We start from the raw sequence: 21,826 nt of genomic DNA on the forward strand, positions 1-21,826 counted from the left end.
TTTTTTTATTGTCAACAAATACTATTACAAGACAACAGGGACACGCGATCACTGGCCTTTCATCACCATAATGCAAATACATGTACATGGATCAGATGCGTGGGGATCGCTGTCTGGATCTGAACCAAATGTTGGGGAACTGTTGAGTTTCTCTATGATCGTGTTAAGTGTCGACCGTGCGGTGTGAAGTACCTTGAGGTAATATATGTTGTTGTGTCAAAAAAACATCCCACCTTTCCACCACGTTACAAGAAATGTGCTGGAGTTGTTTTTGTGTTATTCTTGCTCATATAGGAGTAAATATAAACACCTTTAAGGGACTATTTCCAGCTGTGGATTGATTCACTTGCCGGGCGGGTGTCTCCGGCAGCAGGACCGCGTACGTGGGCTCGACACAGAATAAACTACCCAGTGTGTGTTCATTGTAATAAAGGAGCACGTCTCCCAGTGCAACTGTGTGAGTCACTGATGTGTTTGTAATAGTTTCTGCGGCTCAGAGGAATAATCTAATAATCTCAAGCTTCAGATACTCGGAGAATAATGAGATCAATTCACAGTTGGATTTTGGTCTTTTCATGGAATTTTATTGACGAGAAGTAAAAAACGGAAAATTCGCCGCACATTAAAACGCTCTGCACGCTTCTGCAGGGGCTGTTTTCAGCGTGTCATGACCCGACTCAGCGTCGTCACGTTCCCCTTACGGCCTTTAGGGGGCAGATACTCTCGTGAGCATTAACGATTCATTCTGTATCCACACCGTCCTTTTTACGTTTCAATCCACTTTGACTCTCATTTCTATTCATAACCATCTCTCATACCAATAATTAAACACTTACAATAAAGAATAAAGTCATTATAACAAATAATGGGTATGGAGTTTCAAAATGCAAATGGCTCCCTGCAGGGCCTGATGTCCACCACCCCCCACCCTCACTGATGACTCTCTCTCTCTCTCTCTTTTGCTCTCTCCTGCAGAGGCGCCTCCCTCTGGGATGTCCAAGAATGGATACTTCTTTCAAGAAATGGGTGAGTCTGAGTCACCAGCCGGATAAATGCACTTTTCAACATGAGCCAAAAACACAGCAAAGCAATAATCAGGATTAGTTGCAGACGCAGCGGTGGATAAAACACCGAGATCCACTCACCATGATGGGAAAGGGGGATATCTTGTTTTTTTACTTGAACGCTGCCAGTAATGTGAGTTACAGTATATCCATAGTGAAAGATGTGACTTGGAAGATTGCGGCTGCAGCGCGGCACAGAAAAACTCTCCCAGCTCTCACACTCTGCTGCATTTGGATATAAATAATGAACTTTGCTCAGGCTGTTGTGATAACAGCGGCTTCATTACCTTCAAGCCAAGGAGAGGAACCCAATTAGTATGTGCAGCACAAGCAGTCAGGACAGAATATGCTTGCATTGGATCTCCCTGTCTCCCCCAGCCAATTATTCCCTCTCTGCAACACGCCAATTCACTCTGCAGATTCACAGAAGGCCCCCCCCCCCCGCTGCACCTGAACATAACCATCTTTATTAGGCAACCCTCTATCACGATATATAAATGCAATTACATTACTGTGGGCAAGTACGCATCGTCCACCATCTTAGAGGTTCATTAATGAATCTTGCCGGACGACCAAAGGTTGTGAGCAGGGTGACGTGGACAAGATACAACTGTTGCTGGCCTTGAACTGCTGGAAGTGATCCGGTTGTGCCTGTGTCATCTGTGTCATAATGTTCTTCGTGACCATTAACGTGCTCATTTTTCTGTGCTTGGCGACTGAATCTGATCACAGCTGCACATGTCAGGATTAAATGGTGAATAGAGGTCAAACTAGAATGAAAGTCGGTAGAGCACAAACCTCCACCGAGGCCCAACAGTCCCCTGAATTCAATCAAGCTGTCCCAAAAGCTCAAAAAACACCCATCTAGCTTTGATAATGTAAATTAAGTTTAGTGGAAGTCTGTAGTTGTTGTGTAATCCTGTCGACAAAGAAACCAAACGGACAAACAAACAGACAGACAGACCTGAGGTGATGGATGAGAATCAAAGTGGGACAGATACAAGAAGTGAAAAACTCAAGTCAGGCCATGAATCCACCTTCAGAAACCTTGACAAATGAAAATACACATTGTGATGAACATACAAAGCCATGCCAACTATTCTCATTATTGTCCAGAATGGTTTGACAGATCATTTAGTTTACAAGTCGCGCAGCAGAGAGGCAACAACACAAATCAGTGGTAAACAGACACACGGCTCATAGAGTAACAAGTGTGCGATACAGAAATAACAACATTCATAATAACCGACTGTAGACCGAGCCACAGAGTGAAAGCAGCAAACAGACAAAAGTGCCTGAAGCTGAGTTGTGCGTTCGCAATCTTAAAGAAAGTGAAAAAAAGGGTTCCCTGATCTGGATATTTCCTGACCGACATCATATCCTTCCACTAAGTTTCATAGCAATCCCTCCAGAAGTCCTTGTGTAAAGCGGTTTCCTGTTTGATGGAGCAGAGATGCATCATGGGGGTTGCAGGGTATCTCTCTGACTTCGAAGCTCTCTCGTCACGTTCGGAGCCGACGTCAAAGCTCGTTTTCTGGTTAAATCTGTTGATTTTATGGACGGATTCAGGGTGAAAATGGGTTTTGCCGAGTTCGCAGATCCTGACGCAGCTCATCATGTGATTTAAAGAAGAAGTCTAAATGCCAGACACACTCATTAAACATGAAATAGTAACTCAGCTGTTTTCCCTGAAACTTAATGTCTCGCTTTATGACCTTAATTTAAAATACTGTGGGAAAACCTGTAATTTAGCTGTTATCGTCTTTTTCAAACCTGAACGAGTCCACACAGTAAAAGAGCCCTGCTTGCTATAGAGAGGGTTTGATCATCATGACACTGCACTAATACAATTATCGCAAACAGGTTTTTGCTTGTATTTGAAGTTGTGTTCAGGTAAAGTGCCGCTGTTTAATTTCCTTAAGTCGTCGTCGATGTCGTGCGACTACTTGTTGTGTCCGACAGCAGACGAAGGCACAGAGGAGCAGTAAATCCTCACGAGGGAGAAGCTGGAAGTCGCAAATGTTCCTCAGTTGAGCTGCAAAGCAACTTTAATCATTAATCTATAATCAGAAGAGGAGCCAGTTTCATTCAATCTATTATTTGTCTTTTGCTTGTTATCTGACACTTATGAATTTAAAGACAAATGAATCAGAGTAATAATCTGCAGACGGTGTTGAGAGGTTCAGATTAAAGAATATGTGCCATTAAATTCGATTGCTCACCCACAGTGAGTTGTGAGTATTTACAGACAGAAGTGTGCTGCTGCCCAGACACTGAACCCAGGAGTCGCTCTGATGGCAAAAAGGACTCAGACCCAATTTTTTCCACAGGCTTTTATTTTCCACAGCATCACGTAAGAGTGAAAACATGTAAACAAGCGAGAATAAAACTGTTTTCACTTTGTTGCCTCGCAACTAATCCTCTTAGAATAAAAATAGCAGCAGAAAAAGGCAGATTTTACCCTCATCTTCAATTGGGTGAGAAAAAGACATAGATAATAAAAACCTATTATCCGCAACATTGTCTGAATATTAAACTATCTATGAAGTCTTTGGTTTTGTTGCAGCTCGGATGATTTTAAATCAGTAAGAGAAGGTGAATGTAGAACTTTGATTAATTCTGTAATGATGAGGCCGTGCACGTGTAGTGTTTCTGTACGTCACAGCTCCAAACACATCTCAGAGGCTGCTGCAGAACACCGGGCACATCCATCATTCAGTGTTTTCATATCAAACCACCTCGTCCCTCGGCCCTCGTTCCTTCTACATGTTGCTGGTTCTGACCCGTCACTGTTTCAGAGGGGGAGCTCGGCTTCATTTGTTCCACTTATTGCTCAAATGACGCTGGAAAAACAAAACAAGAATACAAATCCTGATTCTGAGGTGTATATATATAAATGAATAGCCCCAAATAAGAAATGAAATGTAATTTTTCGAAATGAATATCGATTTGCTTCTCCTGCTCGGCAGCCGCTGCTCTCTCTCTCCCAAGGTGATTTGAAAGTCAGAGCCCAGCCGGTGAGTCTGAGGCGCAGAGGGACGCCGGCAAAGGGACGACACAGAAAGGTTCAAATAATGTCAAGTGCGGAGGGATGATCCCGACACAAGACAAACTGGTTGAATGGTGGATGAGGTCGGCAGATAAAGAGCACAAGTAGGAGATATTGTCCCGGTCGCGTCGAGCCGATCGCTGGATGATATTTGGGAGCCCACTAGTGACGGGGGGGATTGGATTTAAGGTGCTGCTGTGTCAGGAGCAGAGACTGGGATGAGTCATACAAACAGGCCCCAGGCTGAGTCCTGTGAGGCTTTCTTCAATACAAAACCCTGACCAGTACGCACCAAAGAAAAACACCTTCGTCTCGCTCTGATTCGTGAACAACGTCATATGAAAACATCCACTGACAAACGTCTGTCGGGATTATACGTATTTAAACATTATTAGTTTGTCTCGGCAGAACATCTCTTTGCTTTCAGTGACATCGAGGTGATATTTATTTTGACAGCAACAGTGATAATTGATCAGCAAAGGAAAAACTGTATTAATTGTACTTTTCCAGATGACTTACATCCATCAATAAATAATGCCACAGTAAAACACATGGTTGTTAAAATCCCCAAAAATAAGGAGCAATAAAAACAGGTAGAGGAACATATTTGATTCTATCCTATTATCTCTCACACTTTCAAAACATTGTGAGTTTCATCTTTTCTTATTGATTTACTAACTAAATCTATTAAATCTACTAAATCAGCAACAAGCAATAACTAAATCTAGATCATTAACCAACACATTTAGATCTGTGGAAACAAACCTGTATCTGATTCAGCAGAATTTCAGAAATGAGAAGTAGTTTGAAAAACAAATAATCACGTAGGTCATTTAAAAAGAATGATTTTGTACATTTGGTCAGACAAACAAGATTTTTTTTTAAATGTCACTAACTTGCAATGGTCCTTTTTGCTATGTAATGATATTCAATAGACCAAATGACTTAGTAAATTAAAGGAATAATTGGTAAAATGTTCAATTATTAAAATAAATGTTGCCTTCAAACCCAAATAGATAATTCAGCCTGTCACAGACGTTTATACATCTTAAGCAGACTGCATGGTTTCATCATTAACACACGGTTTTGTGAAATGAAATGAAAAGGAGCAGCGAGTGAAACCTGAGCTGACAATTAGCTCCTGTGTAAAATGTTCGGGTGACACTAAACACAATATTTGCTCATAATTCTCCAGGTTCTTTGTTTTGTTTTTCAGCACCAGGCTGCGCTGTCAGGACGGTTCACTGACTGTCGACTAAGCTGTTGTGGAAAAGCTGCATTTCTTGTAATAAAAATCGTGCCACTTTGGGGGTTCTGTAATTGTAGTTTCTACTCATGAAGATTTTACATATTTAAAATATGTATTTCATGTGTTCAAATGGGGCAATTACATTTGTGGACCTCAAATTGCCTCCTGGTATTTTTGACTTTGGTATTTAAATCAGCTACTTTGGCCGAGGATAATGATTGTGAAGCCAGCGAGGATCAGGAGTGACCCTGTGCTGTTGTGTCCCCAGAGCAGCGGGAGGCGGAGCAGGAGGAGGGCAGCGAGGGCCGAGAGGAGGGACAGGACTCGCCGATCGCCTGCGGAGATGACATCCACCTCTATGACAACCAGATCAGCCCCGGACCAGGTCAGTACCCAAAGAGGGAGTGAGCGAGGGAAAAAGAGATGGAGAGCGGCCTGGGGAATAGTGTTGGGGGAGGAGGAGAGAATAGAGGGAGTCGGAGAAGGCGAAAGATGAAAAGAGAAAGGAGAGAAGAGAGGGAGTTGTTTGCAAGAAAGAGAAATGAGGACATCTTATGCAAACGTTCTACTCTTTAAAATACTGATTAGTCTCAAGATTGTTAGAATTCAAGCGGAGGAATCCTCCAAATATTAATTTGGACTCACGAGGGAACAGATTACGCCTGTGAACACAACATCTCAGGTACTTGAGGGGATGTCTTTAAATTTTGGTACAAACGTTCACTTACCTTGACTCAAATGTGAACTGATAAGATTCTGGTGGTCAAAGGTCAAGGTCACAGCGACCTCATGTTCCCGTGAATGTGATATATCAGGAACACCCAGAGAGAATTTAATAACATCTGGCACAAACATTCACTGGGACTCAAGGACGACCTGATTAGAGTTTGGAGGTCAAGGTCACTGTGACCTTGTGTTATGCTAAGAACGCCTTGAGAGGATCCTTTTTTAAATTAGTTAGACTCACGGATTACCTGGTGAGATTTGGCTGCTCATAGGTCAAAGGTCACTGTGGCCTCTCAAAACGATATCTCAAATCTGACTTAAGTGAATTTCTTTCAAAATTTGACCAGTTGTCACTTTGACTCAAAGATGAACTGATTCGATTACAGTGGTCAAACGTCACGGTGACCTTGTACGAGTCCGGGGAAAAAAATACATCCAGACTGAAAGTTGGCGGAGCCGTACAATTTAAGTTTTTGCAGCAGATTTGATTAAATTTCATTTTAGTTCAGAATTGATCAATTTTGATTCAATTCGGTTTGATTCAATTCTTAATGATTCAGTGACATCGCACACATTCCAGTGCTGCTGAACGTGTTCTCAGAATCTATCCTGGGAACTTAAATCTGTTTCTACAATTACCAAGCGGGCAACTCGGTCATTTCCTTGAATATGAAATTGTGTAACAGGCAAATTATCAGCTGTAAACTCAGGTTTTATTGTCTTCGAGACATCTTACGTGTTCAAAAACAGTTGAGCCAGAATAAGAAGAATCTGCACCACTTGCAAAGGGCATCATCATTATCCTTATTTTAAAAAATAAATGCTTTCTCCTACAGCCGAGCACGAGGGTGTCAGGATGGAGGCTTCAACAAAGTTCAGACTTTGACTCTAATGATCGCTTTGAACCCAGACAGGACAGAAACAGAAAGTCTGCTCACTAATTTATCTGCTCTGTTTGTGTGTTGACAAGACATCGCGCTGATGTCTGCGGACAGCTGGTTATCTGCTCCCCGACAAGGACAGACAGACTGAAGCAGGATCCGCACTCTGCTCATTCCACTTCCACGGGCGTCTGTGCTCACAACCAGAGATAATTAACACAAACCCAGAGCTCAGATCGCTTTGCAGAATCATTTTTCGGTGTTTATGCTTTGTACATTCGCCACGAAATTCAGTCACAGCAGTCTCGTAAACTGCAGGAGATACACGCCGACTGTAATTGTTTACATTGCATCAGCAAACGCTCTTGAATCTCGTCGTCCTTCCTCCTCTTTTTCATCCTGGAGGTATTTGTGTTCTTCCAGTTATCACGACTGTCGCGTCCTAGAAGTCGTCCTGCTCTATTTCCACATGGACTAACATTGTCTGGACATTTTACAAGAGGTCTGGCAAAACAAGTTCCAGAAGATGTGCGAAGCAAATGACTCGGGCGTTTGCGTTCTCACATACAGCCCCACTGGATAATTTCAGGAAAAGAGGGCTTGTCTGAAAGCAGCTTTTCGCTCACCATGACCCCCTCGATTCGCCAGGGAACTTCACCGGACCGCTAAATGTCTGAGGCTCATGGGAAATATTGTTCCTTGAAGATGCACTAAAGAAAGAAATATTAGTTAAACAATAAAATGCACCTGCTCTCCCACTCAGGTGCTAGGAAATGATTTTTTTCAAGGCTGCAGTTTTTGTTATTCGGATTTTGAACGAGGTTTTCTTACTGAAAATTCAGTTTCTCTCAACAGGTCTGTTCTTTCTCTGACTGACTGGAAGTGTGTCAGTGTAGAACCAAACATGCAAGAAGCTGATTAATTAGAATTGCTGATGCATATAGAATATAGACGTCCCTCTGCAACCTTCAACTCCACCTCATTACAAGTGGGAATGTGTGTCACACTCAGTTTGCAGAGATATCCTTCTGAATATGCCTGTTCCTGCTTTCGCCGCTGCCAAGTGATCAATATCCCGATTCACTTATCTTGTTCCTTGCACTTTCAGCAAAGTGCTTCTTTTTTAAAAAAATATCATAACACGAGGCTTCTTCAAAGGGAGCGTGCGTCTGCAGTCATGGCAGATTTCTACGGCTTCAGTCACGAGGAAAAAACGAAAGGGGGGGGGGTGAGAAAATCCTCACACAACTTTAAACTAATTTCAGTGGAGGTCTGCGGCAGCCGGAGTCCAGCCGGAGCCCGATGGCAGGTGTTGACTTGACAGACAGCTTGTCGGCTGCAGCTGCAGATGATTTTGACCCCATTACCAGAAACCCGCGGGTCAACAGGTTACCATCGCCATGGCAACAGTCACAGGTGCACCATGGGGGGAGGCAGAGAGATGGAGAGAGAGAGAGATTCAGTCTGAATGTGACAGGTGAGCATGTCACTCGGGCTGATTCTCCGTACATAGTAACACTTAAGGCGTCTGACAGGAGCCGGGAACGAGTCAGAGGAGGAAGACAACAGCAGAAACTCCCCTTCCAGAGTAAAACACTCAGGGGAAGGTGTCAGATTACAGTCGGGGCTTCATGCGATGAAAGAATGATCTCTTTGACACCGATAAGGACATTATTTAACTAATTTATGATTTAAATAGTAATTGAATGGCACCACTTTTTCATATGTTTGACCATAAAGTTTGAATAAATAACTAAGCAGCAGATACAAATAATATCTAATAGGTTCATATCCGCCCCCCAGCGAATCGGTCGAGCTCTTGTCATTAGACGTGAACATGTCTGAGTTTACAGCTTGAAATAAAATCAGTGGTTCCATCAGTATCTTTATTCTTAAGACATGGTCCAAAACCCGTAAACACAATATACTTCAAAGTTCCCTTTAAGGTTTGAAATTAAACCTCTTCAGTTTAAAAGTGTAGCACAGACGCTCTGTCTTTAATCTATCATCTCCCAATCTTTCAGGGAAATATGTTAATAATAATTAAACATAGTTCTGTTATTTTCATCATGTAGGAGCCGGTAAAGAGTTTTGTATTATTCAAAAAATACGTATTTTAATGAATTCAAATTTACAATATCCAATCAATCCGAGAGGTGGAATCCCAAACTTCATAACTTCAGAATTAGGAGCGGGTGGTCTGGGTGACGTTTGGGAATTTGTTATTTTTACATAATCCTAATACACCAAACAATGTTAAAAGCAATAGCATGGTAATTTCTGACAGTAGCTAAATTAAGTCAATCTGAGAATATAATCATCAATTGATATCTAATCACAATCCAATGATAAACAGCTCTTGGTATTTGTACCATATTTCAGTCCCTCTATACAGATATAATATGTTGAATCGACTCGGCTGTCATCAGACAAAGTCCCCCGCAGGTGCAGAATGTTTGTCGTGCAGCGTCTATCCCCAGATTGTCAGAGCTGAATGTTGATTCCCGTGTTTTGTTTTCATTCCAGTCTTCCCCTTGGTTTTCACATACATTTGACGCCAGCATCATTGGCTCTTTCGCCCGTTTCAGCTTTTAATTCACGTGACAAATTATCATGTAGCTTTGTTATTCCACAGCAGCAGCGGCAGCAGCCTTTTCCGCCATTTCAAATCAATGCAGGACTCTGAACGGGACTTTTAATCACGTCCTGTCTGCCTAAATCAGCGGCGGTTTGGAAAAAGCAAAGACCTTCGTGATTGCATCAGACTCAGAGACGGCAGCTTCCATCGTAATGCAATTTCAATAACATCTGTCCGTTATAATTAATTAATTTCCTTCTCCTTTATTTAACGGTGACCTCTTCCATGAGAAATATACAGTCCCGGCTGTGGATGCTTTAATAATTCTTCGCTGTTGACCTTTGTGATATTATTGCCTGTTGGATATTTAGCTGCACCATACTAACGATATGACTTTTAATGGCTTCCATCGTCGGGAGTTATTTAAACCGCATTTTTAGATTCAATGTCCCAAATACGAGCTCCGTCGAGAGCTTTTATTTTTTATTTGAACCCGAATGTCCTCATTTTCCTCCGGGTGATGATTTAAAACGCTGAATCATTCTATCTCCTGAGTCCACGGAATCTGAACCTACAACCTTCATGAAGCTGTGACCTATGACGGGACTGTTTTACTTGACTGCATTAGTTCAAGCTGTAGACTATATTTAAAGATGGACGATATATTTTAAAGTAAAGTCAAAATGTCTCAATCGCCCCCCTGGTGGCTGGCTGCAGTATCAGTCATAAACCCTGTCTCATCCATTTAGCGGATGGGACACGGAAACAAACGAAAAAGTCAAAGTACCTGTTGAATAATGAAGATGGTTCCTGTCATGTTCTCAAACACTGACTATTGACCTCATTCTGAATAAAACATTATTTTGCTCCAATGAGAATATTCCATTCATATTCCTATTCGTGCCCAGGAAGTGAAGATGCGTCGTCCATCTTTATTTGCAGTCCGAGGAATCACAGCCTCCTCATGTGCTCAGCATCGGTGTCAAAGTGTTATCAGACAAAGTGAATCCACGGCCGTTCAATCCGAGCGAGTGCTGACGATGAGAAACTGAAGAGTTTAGCGAAAATGTCGTTAGCCGGTAATTCGAGGGATTGTTTGAGATCTTCCTCTGTTTCCGAATCATTTTGACACGATCTCGTCCATTTTTCTCTCTTCAGAGAACTTTGTCAGGGAAACTGTCGAAACGCTCTCCATAAATAGAATTGATTCCACGATTATATTTCTGTCGCCGCTCTGCCCCACTCTCACTCCGGTTCAATCAATTTGGCTGAATGCTAAAGTGGAGGAGTCAAGAGGAAGGACGGCCGTCTCCCACACGGGAAACTTCAGGCTTTAGACTCTGACCAAGGTCACGACTTGACCTTGACAACCCCGAGTGTAGGACTTGCTTCATGAATTCACACAGTAAAGAAAGGACTGACCAATGCATTTCATTTACTGTGGTGAGATTTCACTATTTCATTTTTTATTAACCCATCAGGAAGGCAGAGTTCTGGTAAGCAGACTGATTCTTCTACATTTCGGAGAAGCATAAAAATGTACTTTCATACTAAATACTTTCTTTGGGTCGATAAACAGCCCGACAGTAAAAAGCTGCGAGAGTCAACTTCTGAAATATTCACATTTTTTGCCAGGTTTTTGTTGCTAAGGTCAAGGTTTTTTTTCATCAGGGCATTTTGAAGTATTCTACCTGTTTTTCCGTTTTGGGGAAAATATAATCTTAAATTATTCTGCAACTGCTGTTTATGGTTACGATCCCGTAAGATTGCCTCAGGCGCTTTTAAACCTCAGGGATAGGTCGAGTCAATATGTTAATTTTACACTGAATCAGATGAGATAAATACAGGCGTAACACGAAAGGCAGGGTTTGGAAGATGGCTGAAATCTAGTCGGCTATTCTGACAGTGAAAAAACACGAACCTGTGGTATTTTTACACCCCAGGTTCATGGTCTCTCCTTGTTTCCACACCACCGAACCAATTATTTTTTATTTCAAACACACATTTGAAATGCAAACAGGCCGTGCAGCCTCCGCTCCAAGGGCACTGCAGCCTGTTCGCCTGCAAGATCTCTCCCATCACACAGTAATTCAGCCGTCCACCTTCACCACCCTGCATCTCTTAATGAGTAAAATAATACAACACTCCACTCTGACATTAGATAACACTCTGGCTGAATGTAATCAACAGTTAAAGTAGCACATTGATCAGATAAGGAACCGAGAGTGGAAACAAGCCCGTGTCACATTCTGACACTTCCTCTGCCTAATCCTAAAGCCTGAAATTCCCCCCCTGGATTATTTTAAGTCAGCGTATATGGAGACGTACAGAGGCCATTAGAAAGAGGTGATCATTGGGGACAAGGTAATCTTGTATGAATATATGAATATCTCCTCACGGCTGCAGCCTGGCAGCTATTAGAGCCGCAGCTCCCTCTCCCCTGTGGGAGCGGATCAGCCCGGCCGTGTGCTTTTTGATTGTGCGGCTTTGATGATCCAAATCCACTGCACACGACACGTGCCCCCTGCCATAGTCTTCATCCCAGCGAGGCAGGGGTTGGGACTCTCCTCCTCTCTCCGCCGCCTGCAGGGTTTTATGATGGCAAGGTGTTTGGTGTAGAGATCAAAGCCCACGCTCCCTCATCCCCCTCCCCTTTTTCTGCAGACTCACACATGTTCACTTGTGGCTGGATTATTGATATTACGATATCCTGGCGCTTTCCTCGGGCTGGCTGTATTGTTAAAGTGTGTGTGTGTGTGTGTGCGTGCTTTTTTTACGTAGCTGGAGGGTGGAGTTAAGCACCGATTGATTTCCAGACGGAGCCGACACAGTGCATCACGCGGATCAGAGGAGGAAAGCCCATGGTAACCTAATAACGTCCTCCCCACAGTAAACTGCGATAGCGGCGTTATGTAACGGTGGCGGCGGCGGTTTGTTTTATGAGAGTCAGCAGGGTGCTGACAGCCCGGTAGTTATGTGTTGCAGACCTCATTCCCGAGGTTTGTCCCCATATTGTTCCCCTCACATGAAAGGGCTTTTTCCTTTTTTCCTCCTCGCAGGGAGAATCCAGACCTTTGTACTTTATCTGAGCGCCTCCACAGACGTGTGTATTAACGCCTTATCAGCGGAGAACTTCCAATCCCTGTTCAACGAGAGCATTTAGAGACTCGCCTCTTGACATTTTCCTCACTATTAGAAAAAAGGGTCTCGGGGCTTCTTTTTCTTTACGGGCTGAGCGGTTTGTTGCTTGTGATCTTTGTGTTGGAATTTTTTTTCACCAGCGCTAATGAATGTTCTGTCGCTGAGAAAGGAAAAAATGCTTTTAAATGCAAATGCGGAACATTATAATTACAACGCTAGCACAGATTAGCATAAGAAATTAAGCGTTTTGACTTGTAATAATTTAATTTTGACTGTGTATTGTTTTAAGACGGAAGTCATGTGGAGAACCGGGGGCCCAGGGGCACTGACGATACGCAACCTCACTGGTTTGAGTCATTTTCCATCTGTCGCTCCCTTGTTTCCTGTCACCTCTCCACACTCTGTTATAAAGGCATTAAAAACACAACTGTAACAATGTTTATGTTCACGGCAGGACGGTCATTTTTAAGAATGGCCACCAGACTAATAATCAGGTATCATGCTGTGGTGATGATAAAGCTGGTAATTACACAAATTGTATTAGGTGTTAAATTCAAGTTGTGTAAGTCAAAAGGTTAAAGAAATAGACTTGTCTCAAAACGAGATTCACCATCCATGCAAAATAGAAAATGGGGTAAAGACGAACCTCTCTCAGGCCGCATCAGATCTGCAGTTTGTTTTTGTGAAAAATAGATTTTGCTTCAGACTTTTGTTCATATCGAAAAAGTCACTTTTTGTTTGTGTATCGGTCATTTCACACAACTGTGGGTATATTTCGATGATGGTAGATTAGACATTGACTTTTTCCATTTTCAAGGCAGCACCACGTTTTACTACAACAGAAGATTCGACACCATCTGTCAGGGATACATGATAGAAAGAAGGGGTGGGGGGTGGGGACCAATAGATCCACAACTGTCACCACTGGGATGGAGGTGCAGCGAGTCGTCCACTAACCAGAAAGTCGGTGGTTTGATCCTTGGCTTTTTCAATGTGCAGTGTCGATGTGTCCTCAGGCAAGACACTAAATCATTATTATATTGTTATTGTTGTTGTTGTTGATGATGATAATAGTAATAAACTATAACTAAAATCTATACAGCACCTTGCAAAACAGTGATTACAAAGTAGGACAAATAACAACACAACCAAACACAAAGACAAACAATACAACATCATTTAAAGTCAAGGAAACAGGATTTTACAACAGATAAACATAAGTAATAGCTAAAAACCGACAGTGACGTTTCCAGTCTGAGTTCTTCAGGTGTCAGTTACTCTCACACACATGACCGAGGTATAACATCTACAAAACAATAAGTGACGGTGTCTCGTTGCAGTTCAAACACTTTGAAAGTCTAACCCTGCCTCTTGTTGTGTTTCTCCTCAGATACCGACGACTCCGGTTGTGTGTTGCTGAACACTTCGAGAAAGGCGAGTATCCACATTCACTGAATTTAATTGAATTCGTTATCCCAGTGTTTTTTATTCCCAGTTACCTGATAACGAGCACAGAAACTCTCTCAAGCTGAATCCAGATCCTAATGGCTGTGTACAGGATGTCTGATTCAGGGACGAGGTTTAAATCGTACACCTGAAGTCTGGCTGGAAACATCCCATAAAAACAACTGCAATGCACCAAATGCTGAAATGGAGGAAAAAAACAGACGAGATGTTGTGTAAAACTTCTCCTGTATTTGAAGCCTGCGCATGAGAGACACAACTCCACTGGTGTCCGAATGGAGCCTCGGCACTAATCAGCATCAGACTCAACTTCCACGAACTGAAGAAGAAGTTGACTCCTCAGATCAGAGAGGGAAGCGTCGAGACCCCCGTGTTCATCCTGCGTTCCACTGTGATAAACCCCTTTGAACTCAATGCAGTAGAAATGGTCAGCCGGTGCCGACATTGGTATTTTGGCTTTTGTCTGATGAAGCTCCATGCCTCGAAACTCTGTACAACCCAAGCCTCATGATCACTGCTGAATTTAAGTCAATTCAACAATAATTTAAATGATTAAATTAGTCATATAGATACAAAAATACATATTAAAAAGTTAAAAAAAAGGGTTTAAACCAGATTTGGCTAAATTAACTCATTAAACACGTTGATTCAAAAACATTTCTAAACATAGAAACATGAACAAAATATTTCTCTTCACACTCCAAGAGGGATTTAAATTAACATTTCTCTCTACTATTCTCTCCCGCCAGAGAGTGACCTTGTATTTATCGGGGGACTGCACTGATTGGCTGAGCCTTACAACCGGAGTGTGGTCGTTCTAGTTTTCAGGTGCAGGCAGCGATGGTTCCTGACATAGTCTTCCTTATGCAAAGCTTTATAACGGGGGTTTTTCCTAATCAAGATTTTTAAAATTTAATACTGAGAGGCATTCAATACAGTTCACTGATGTTTGTAAAAACCAATCCGATTCGTGTGATGCATGCCTGACAGCTGAATGGCTCTGCTGTCATTGTACATATTCTCTGTGAAAGTGCTGTCTGCTGCTGTTTATGTTTTCATGCCGACTCTCCTGGCAGCCGGCTCATATTTTAGGTTTTAGTGTTTTAGCCGTGGCGCTGGCTCGTCCACGCTGCAGCGGGTCGGAGCGAGAAATCTCTTTACGACGGTGCGTTGTAAATCTGACAGTTTTAAAAATATGCCCGGAAAATCGGAAATCCCAGTCACGTCGTTATTGTCCGCTGATGCCATTTTTAGCATTTTAGGATATAAAGAGTGGCTCTGGGGCGATAGAGCCCCACGTCTCTCTAAACCATCTGCCTGTTTGATGGTCCTGTGGATTCTGATGGTCGCCCTGAGGTATGATGTGTTTACCACGTCTGCATCGCTGCGTCATTCTTTTTCCACCCTAATCTACTTTATGAATGAACACGCCACATCACAGGCAGGAGGTCCGGGCATGGAGAGACTCGATTTTCAGACCAAACAAACACGAGGGCAGCTAATTGTTTCATGCTCACCCAGAGAGGAGGGACAACCTTCATTTTCATGACCTGTGGATTCAGTTCTTACCTAAAAATCGTAATGTTTTATTTCACAGTTGGCAGATTGTCCCTCAGGTGCTTTTGGTCCAGATTTAAGAGGCGACGTCTCCGTAAGTCATAGAACTGACCTGGAGACCAGAATGCCATCAGAAGAATGGAGGAGTATTCTGTACTAGCACATCAGACACTGAAGAGTAATTGATGAAACCATAATCTCTTTGACAGAGGTAGTAATATTACCGTCATCAAACGTTTTGCAGGGCTACTCCTGATAAACTCCTGATATCCTGCACAAACAAGTCGCTTCTTGCTCGACGGACAAATGGATTCCCCTCAACCTCCACGGTTTGAGGCGTTTGCAGCAGCACCCAGAGGGCAATGGTTTAAAACCAGTGGCCGAGGCTGTCGAAGGGGTTTGACTTCCTCTGTACAGGCCTGTCAGAGATTTCAGTTTCAGTCAACAGCTTGCCCCGGTTCCTCTCGCTAAGTCTCCCTGTTCTGTATCTCAGTTCTGTTTGTTTGCTCTCTCCTTCTGTTTTCTTCTTTTTTTTTTTATCAATTTCACATGCTTCTCCGCCAAGAGTTTTGTTGTGGATCTGTTTTTCTTTGCAGTGCCCTGTATTTAGATTTAATTTGGAAATGAGTATGTTTCTGCTGCAACAGCTGCGTACTTTGCATTTTGTCCTTATTTGGAACCAAAATAAATCTTCTTCGAACTGAACATGGTCCCAGTGCTGCGGCCTTCAAGAGACCACGCTTGGAAATCCGTCTAAAACAAAGAGAAATGAGCTCAGTTTAATATTAAACCTTTTAATCTCTCACAGACTCCCAGACTGAAGGATTGACAGCTTCATACAAACAAAACAAAATCAAATTTATTTATAGACCCTGTATACACAAATAGCTCCAAAGACTCCAGACCCTCTCCCTGGTGTTTTATTTTGAAAAGAACAGCAGGGTATCCACTCGTCTTTAGAATTTCTGTCAGTCACACAATCAATTAAATCGAGGGCTGGTGGGAGTCTGCGGCTCCTGATCGAGTTCATGTCTCTGTCCATTCTTTCAGTCTGTGTTTCTGGGGATTGTTAGACACCACTGGTCCTGAATCTGATTAACTCTGAAGGGATAAAGCAACTTGTCCATGTTCTACCATCTTGAAAAACCACATTAGTTGATTTAGTGGAGGGGAGCAAGATAAAGGTTAAAGCATTAATCAGTTTACGTGGTGTAAACACAAACTGTGAGTGGTTGACATACACGTTTGTTTCCTCTCTGTAAGATTAAGTTGCACTCAGCCTAAAATGTTTTGTGTGCGTTGATCTGATCTCGTAATTTGTTCAACAACTCATATTATAGCAGCTGTTTCCACCGGCTGGAGCTCAGGAGGTAGAGAGAAGGTAAAAAAGCACCGTGGGAAGGATTGAATGCAACTTGTACTGGTCGAGAAGACTGGAAACACACGAGATGAATACAGCCCAGTTACCATAAAACCACAGCCTTCACTCAAGAGCAAAAATGAGTCTTGAGAAAATTATAATTATGACGATATAATTGAAAATACAAATATGACTATCAATGAAGCACAGACAGGCCCTCAGAACTGAACCCTTTGACCATATCTGCAGAACCTAAGGTGGATGCACTGTGATGATGTGTTTCAGTCTTTAAGATTCCTCTGATCAACATGATCAGCACTGACATCTGAAGTGAATCTAGTTCAGCCTTTAAAGGGATTCAATCTTCTCCGCAGTATGTGACGCTGATGAACTTCGAGGAGGAGATTCGGGCGCACCGGGACCTGGACGGCTTCTTGGCGAGGGCCAGCATCCTGCTGGACGAGACGGCCGCCTCCCTGGACGACGTTCTGAAGCGGATGCTGCACCACGTGGGCCACGACAGCCACACGTCCGAGCCCAGCTGCAACTTCGAGGATGTGATGAGCATGCTTTTCACAGATGCAGGCGCTCAGGAGGTCAACGGTAAGCAGGCAGCCCCGCCGATGTGCTTTTTTCTTTCAACCAGCATGAGAGAAATGTGTGAAAAACACAGCAAACACAGAACGTGTAGCATCTGTGCCTGTCCACAATCAGACCAAGACCCCTTAACACCTGACTCCCCACCTAAAAACATTTGACGTCTGCACATGTCAACACCGATCTGAAAAATAGCCTCTGCCTTTCTCACGGGGAAGAATCGTCAGATAGACGTGAGAATCAAGAAGCTTTTTAAGACTCAAAGAAAAGTCTAAGATGTTTGAATCGGGCTCGTTCATTCGCCACCGCTGCCGATAATGGAGCTCGATATGTTGAATCGCTCTGGCAGTGATTTGCATGTGCAGACGACAAACATATGGCACAAACGCACACATTCTAATGCACGATCTGTAAATAACAACACAGCTGGTGGTCAAAACTAACACAATCCTGGTTTTCCATTCATGGCCGAGCTGTTGTTCATATTTTAAAGATAACAGAAAATGTTTGTGAGATGTTTTGGTTTGTTTTTCAACCTCGTTGGACTGGTTTATAAAACAAATGTAAAAATCATTCCAACACGTTTATTGAATATTTGGGGGTTTTGATTCCAGAATGCAGACTTAAAATGGCAATTTTACTCATTTTGATTGAAATGATTTTGCTCATTCTCATTGCTCGTTCTGTGTGGATCTGATCCCTGTCACTTGAGTTCAGGTCTCGGGCTCAGATCGCTGTGGCTGAGCAGTAAAGCCTCTCGGTTAAGGCGAATCTCCTCAGCCCGTTAGAACAGGAGAAATCCGTCTCCTTACATAACAGCGTGGATCCATTGTTAAAGCCTCGCTCGGCTTTTACAAAAGAAATCGTTTGGCAAAATTGTTTGCTTTCCTTCCAGTTGATGTCACGAAGATCTTTTTTTGTTTTCAGTAGATTAATCTTTATATTTTTGTGGATATGAAAAGCTGGCTGCTGGGTGGAGGACGTCGTGCAGATGCAGGGATAGGAAACAAGTGAAAGGGGGGTTTTCTTTCCACTGTGAGAGCACGTGAGGTGACGCAGTGTAAGCGCTGCCTGCCTTGCACATCTGTGTGCGGTGTTTTCCTGTCTGGCCGGGGCCGGTGTCCAGAGCTGTTGATGGTTAGTCAGAGGTGGGCGGTGTGCGAGCTCGCCCTGCACAGCCGCCTCTGACAGATCGGCGAGGTGATAATTGACTTCTGTCATCGATCACTCACTTAGCTTTTCAAATGGCTCTCCAAGACTCTCGAGCTGCGGCGGCCGAAAGCTCCTGGACGGTTTCTCTTCCCACGAAGAGGCAAAGGGAGAGAGAGTTTTTCTTTCCGTCTCTTTGTGGCCGCCGTCTAAACAAAAAGGCTTCCTGCGCAGTTCTGGGCTGTTTTTTAAAATCAATGCGCTTTCAGGGCTTTCATTGAATTTTGAAATCGCACAAAGCAATACAGAGAAATACTGGAAAAATATTTTTGTATCAGCAATGGCTGTAAAAAAAACAAACAATCCACAACCATGAATTGATAGTCATAGTTTGTGTAGAAGTTTATCTGAAATGTCTTCAAATATTTACTGCGTTTTTTTAGACCAACTAGTTAAAAAGGGATCATAACTTTTTTAAAATTTTTTTTTAATATCTCGTGCAACAACATGAGGAGCTTTGAATCATCTGAAAGTCGAGTTATCACTCTTGGGAAATTAATTAGTTGCAGCAGAAGGAGCAGGATAACGCTAAATGAGAATTTGGGTGATGGTTAATTGTACAGAGGATAAATGATGTAACAAATTATCAGCGAGATTTACAGTTTGAAACATGCAAATGAGCGCCGCTACTTTACTGTAGCTGTTCAATTATATTTACAGATTGAGCAAAAAAAAATCATCTTAGACATTCACAAAACATCACAGAAAACCTATAACTGCGATCAGGACTTCTTGATATGCAGGTGTTAAAATGTGGATCCCTCCGATGTGTTGTTTTGGTGTGAACTCAGCAGCGAGGGGATTCTTCCTCCGACAGGTTCCCTGAATTAAAAACCTTGAAACATTCACACTCGTGTCAGTGCCGAGGGGGGGGGGGAAGAAAAACGTCTCTAGGGGAGGAACAAAGGCTCCTCCTGGGGGAATACATTCATATTTTGCACGTAAGTATGTTATCACCGGGACATATCTCTTCAGGTATTAATTTCTCCCCGTATCTGCGTCGGCTCTGCCACAGCGGGGCGACGCGCCTGGCGAGCGGACCAGCTCATTTGGAGTGTGATACTGTACAGCTGCGAGATAAAGAGAACAGGGCGAGATTATAATGGGCACAGAAAGAACAGAGAATTACAGAAATGAAAAAGATGAAAGCCCACGGAGATAATTAGTCTTGCGCCAACTTGTAGAGAGTCGATTTCTTTTTGGAGGCCAACTTGTGCTGTGTGTTTTTTTTTGTACTCACTCGTGTCTTGGGATTCTGTGATGGAGCACGATACACACACACACACTGTGCCGAGCAATAATGAACAGCATTATGCTGATGATGCAATGCATTGATAATAATATTACTTCACTCACTATAATATGAGTATTACTTTGCGTTAATCCTTCATTTGAACATACAAATGATTGCAGGACGCTGGAGATGACGACGCTGCTTCCACAGTGACGAGCAGCTGCCACGCCAAATGACTCACTGTCAATGTTTTGAGTAATGATGTACTGTTTAATTGTATTTTCCTCTCTTCCTTCTGTGATGCTGTTTGCAGCTACAGTGCTCGGGGGCTGTGCACGCTGCTGATTGTGTGCCCCTGTTTGTGATTGTACCGTAATCTCTTCCTAAATTGCTGTCACCTTTGATCGATCTCGACGGCTCTTCACTTCGCTGCATTTCCATAATTCGCCTGTGTTGGGTTGTTGTTGTTGTTGTTGTTGTTGTTTTTGTTGTTTTTTTTCAAATCAAACTGAAAAACAGTCACATATGTATAATTTTAAAGGAGCAAAGGTGAGACTTGTTCTGAAACCAGGTCCTGTGTGTGTCCACCGGCATGTTAGACCTACGCTAAGGCCCAATAGTCCCCTTAAATTCAATTAAGCTGCACCACATTGCTCAGTCCTCTAAATATGCCTGATTTCCTTCTTCTAGATCGATTCATTATCGTTTGAGAAATTCACAAAAATGTCAAAATCTTGCAATATTGAAGCAAGTGAATAAAAAACCCTGGAACCACCCTCTTAATCGAATCAGCTCCAACAGTTTAAGTGTCCTTCCTTGTCCCTTCCTCCACCCTTCCACCAAATTTAAATAAAAATCATTTCAGTAGTTTTTTGTGTAATCCTGCTAAAAGACAGACAAACCTTCTTGGCAGAGATTTCTACTGTCTGAGTTTTGATGCCCTTTTGTTCTCCGACAACCTGCTTAAGAACCTGTAACTATCACTAATGTGTATTCTCCTTTTTTCTAAAGAACACATGTGCAGATACGTGTTTCCTTTCCTGGTTCCTTTCCTTTACAGGTTCTGTAAATATTCCGGGAAATCATAAGCTCCGTTCAACAGGAAAAGGTGCTGTGTATTTTTTGAATCAGCCAACTCTGTCTCTCAATTATAATAATATATCTCCTCCAGGCCGGCGGCGCGACTCTTCACTGTGAAAGTCTCTCTGTAACATTCTGCGGGAACGATCAGAATACTAAATGGGAGCCATTAATTCAAGCTCTTTACCACATGAAAAATAGACGCCATACGTGTCATTTTTTTCCCTCGTCGTGATGTCTTCATTGACATCGTCGGGTTTCTCTGCACCGGCTGAACACATAACCGCTATCAGTGATAAAATCCAATCTTTGGTAATAGCCTGTGGACGGTAATCAAGATAAGATCCCTCCGCAGCCGACAAAGACGAGACATTGAGGGATTTTCTCTGGAAAATGATATTTAATATGCATGAGGTAAAGGAAGGCAGGAAATGAAGCTTCTGTTCAGCAGAGATATTTATGTGTGTGCCTGTCAACCAGGGAGTGTGTCTTTATGTGTGTGTGTGGGGGGGTGGCACAGTGTGTATCTGAGTGTCCTTTTCTCTGCCTATGTTTGTGTGAAGTCTTGAGAAAGTGCTCGCCTGTTGATCACAGAAGGTGACTGAACTGACTCTGTGGTCTCTCCTCTTGGTTCTTC

General features: G+C 42.8%; 1 protein-coding gene across 4 annotated transcripts in view; it reads left to right on the forward strand.

The window, feature by feature from the left end:
- slc4a11 (solute carrier family 4 member 11) overlaps positions 1-21,826 on the forward strand; it is an 85,855-nt gene that overhangs the window by 37,980 nt on the left and 26,049 nt on the right. For 3 of the 4 annotated variants that reach the window (XM_035168633.2, XM_035168632.2, XM_035168634.2), the window contains exons 2-5: positions 976-1,026; positions 5,631-5,747; positions 14,079-14,122; positions 17,444-17,672. In XM_035168633.2, the coding sequence (XP_035024524.2) occupies positions 976-1,026; positions 5,631-5,747; positions 14,079-14,122; positions 17,444-17,672 (441 nt within the window). The remainder of the gene's footprint in view (positions 1-975; positions 1,027-5,630; positions 5,748-14,078; positions 14,123-17,443; positions 17,673-21,826) is intronic. The other variant, XM_035168635.2, reaches the window with a different exon arrangement.

This window comes from Hippoglossus stenolepis, chromosome 10, assembly GCF_022539355.2.
Source record: "Hippoglossus stenolepis isolate QCI-W04-F060 chromosome 10, HSTE1.2, whole genome shotgun sequence".
Classification (NCBI taxonomy): domain Eukaryota; kingdom Metazoa; phylum Chordata; class Actinopteri; order Pleuronectiformes; family Pleuronectidae; genus Hippoglossus; species Hippoglossus stenolepis.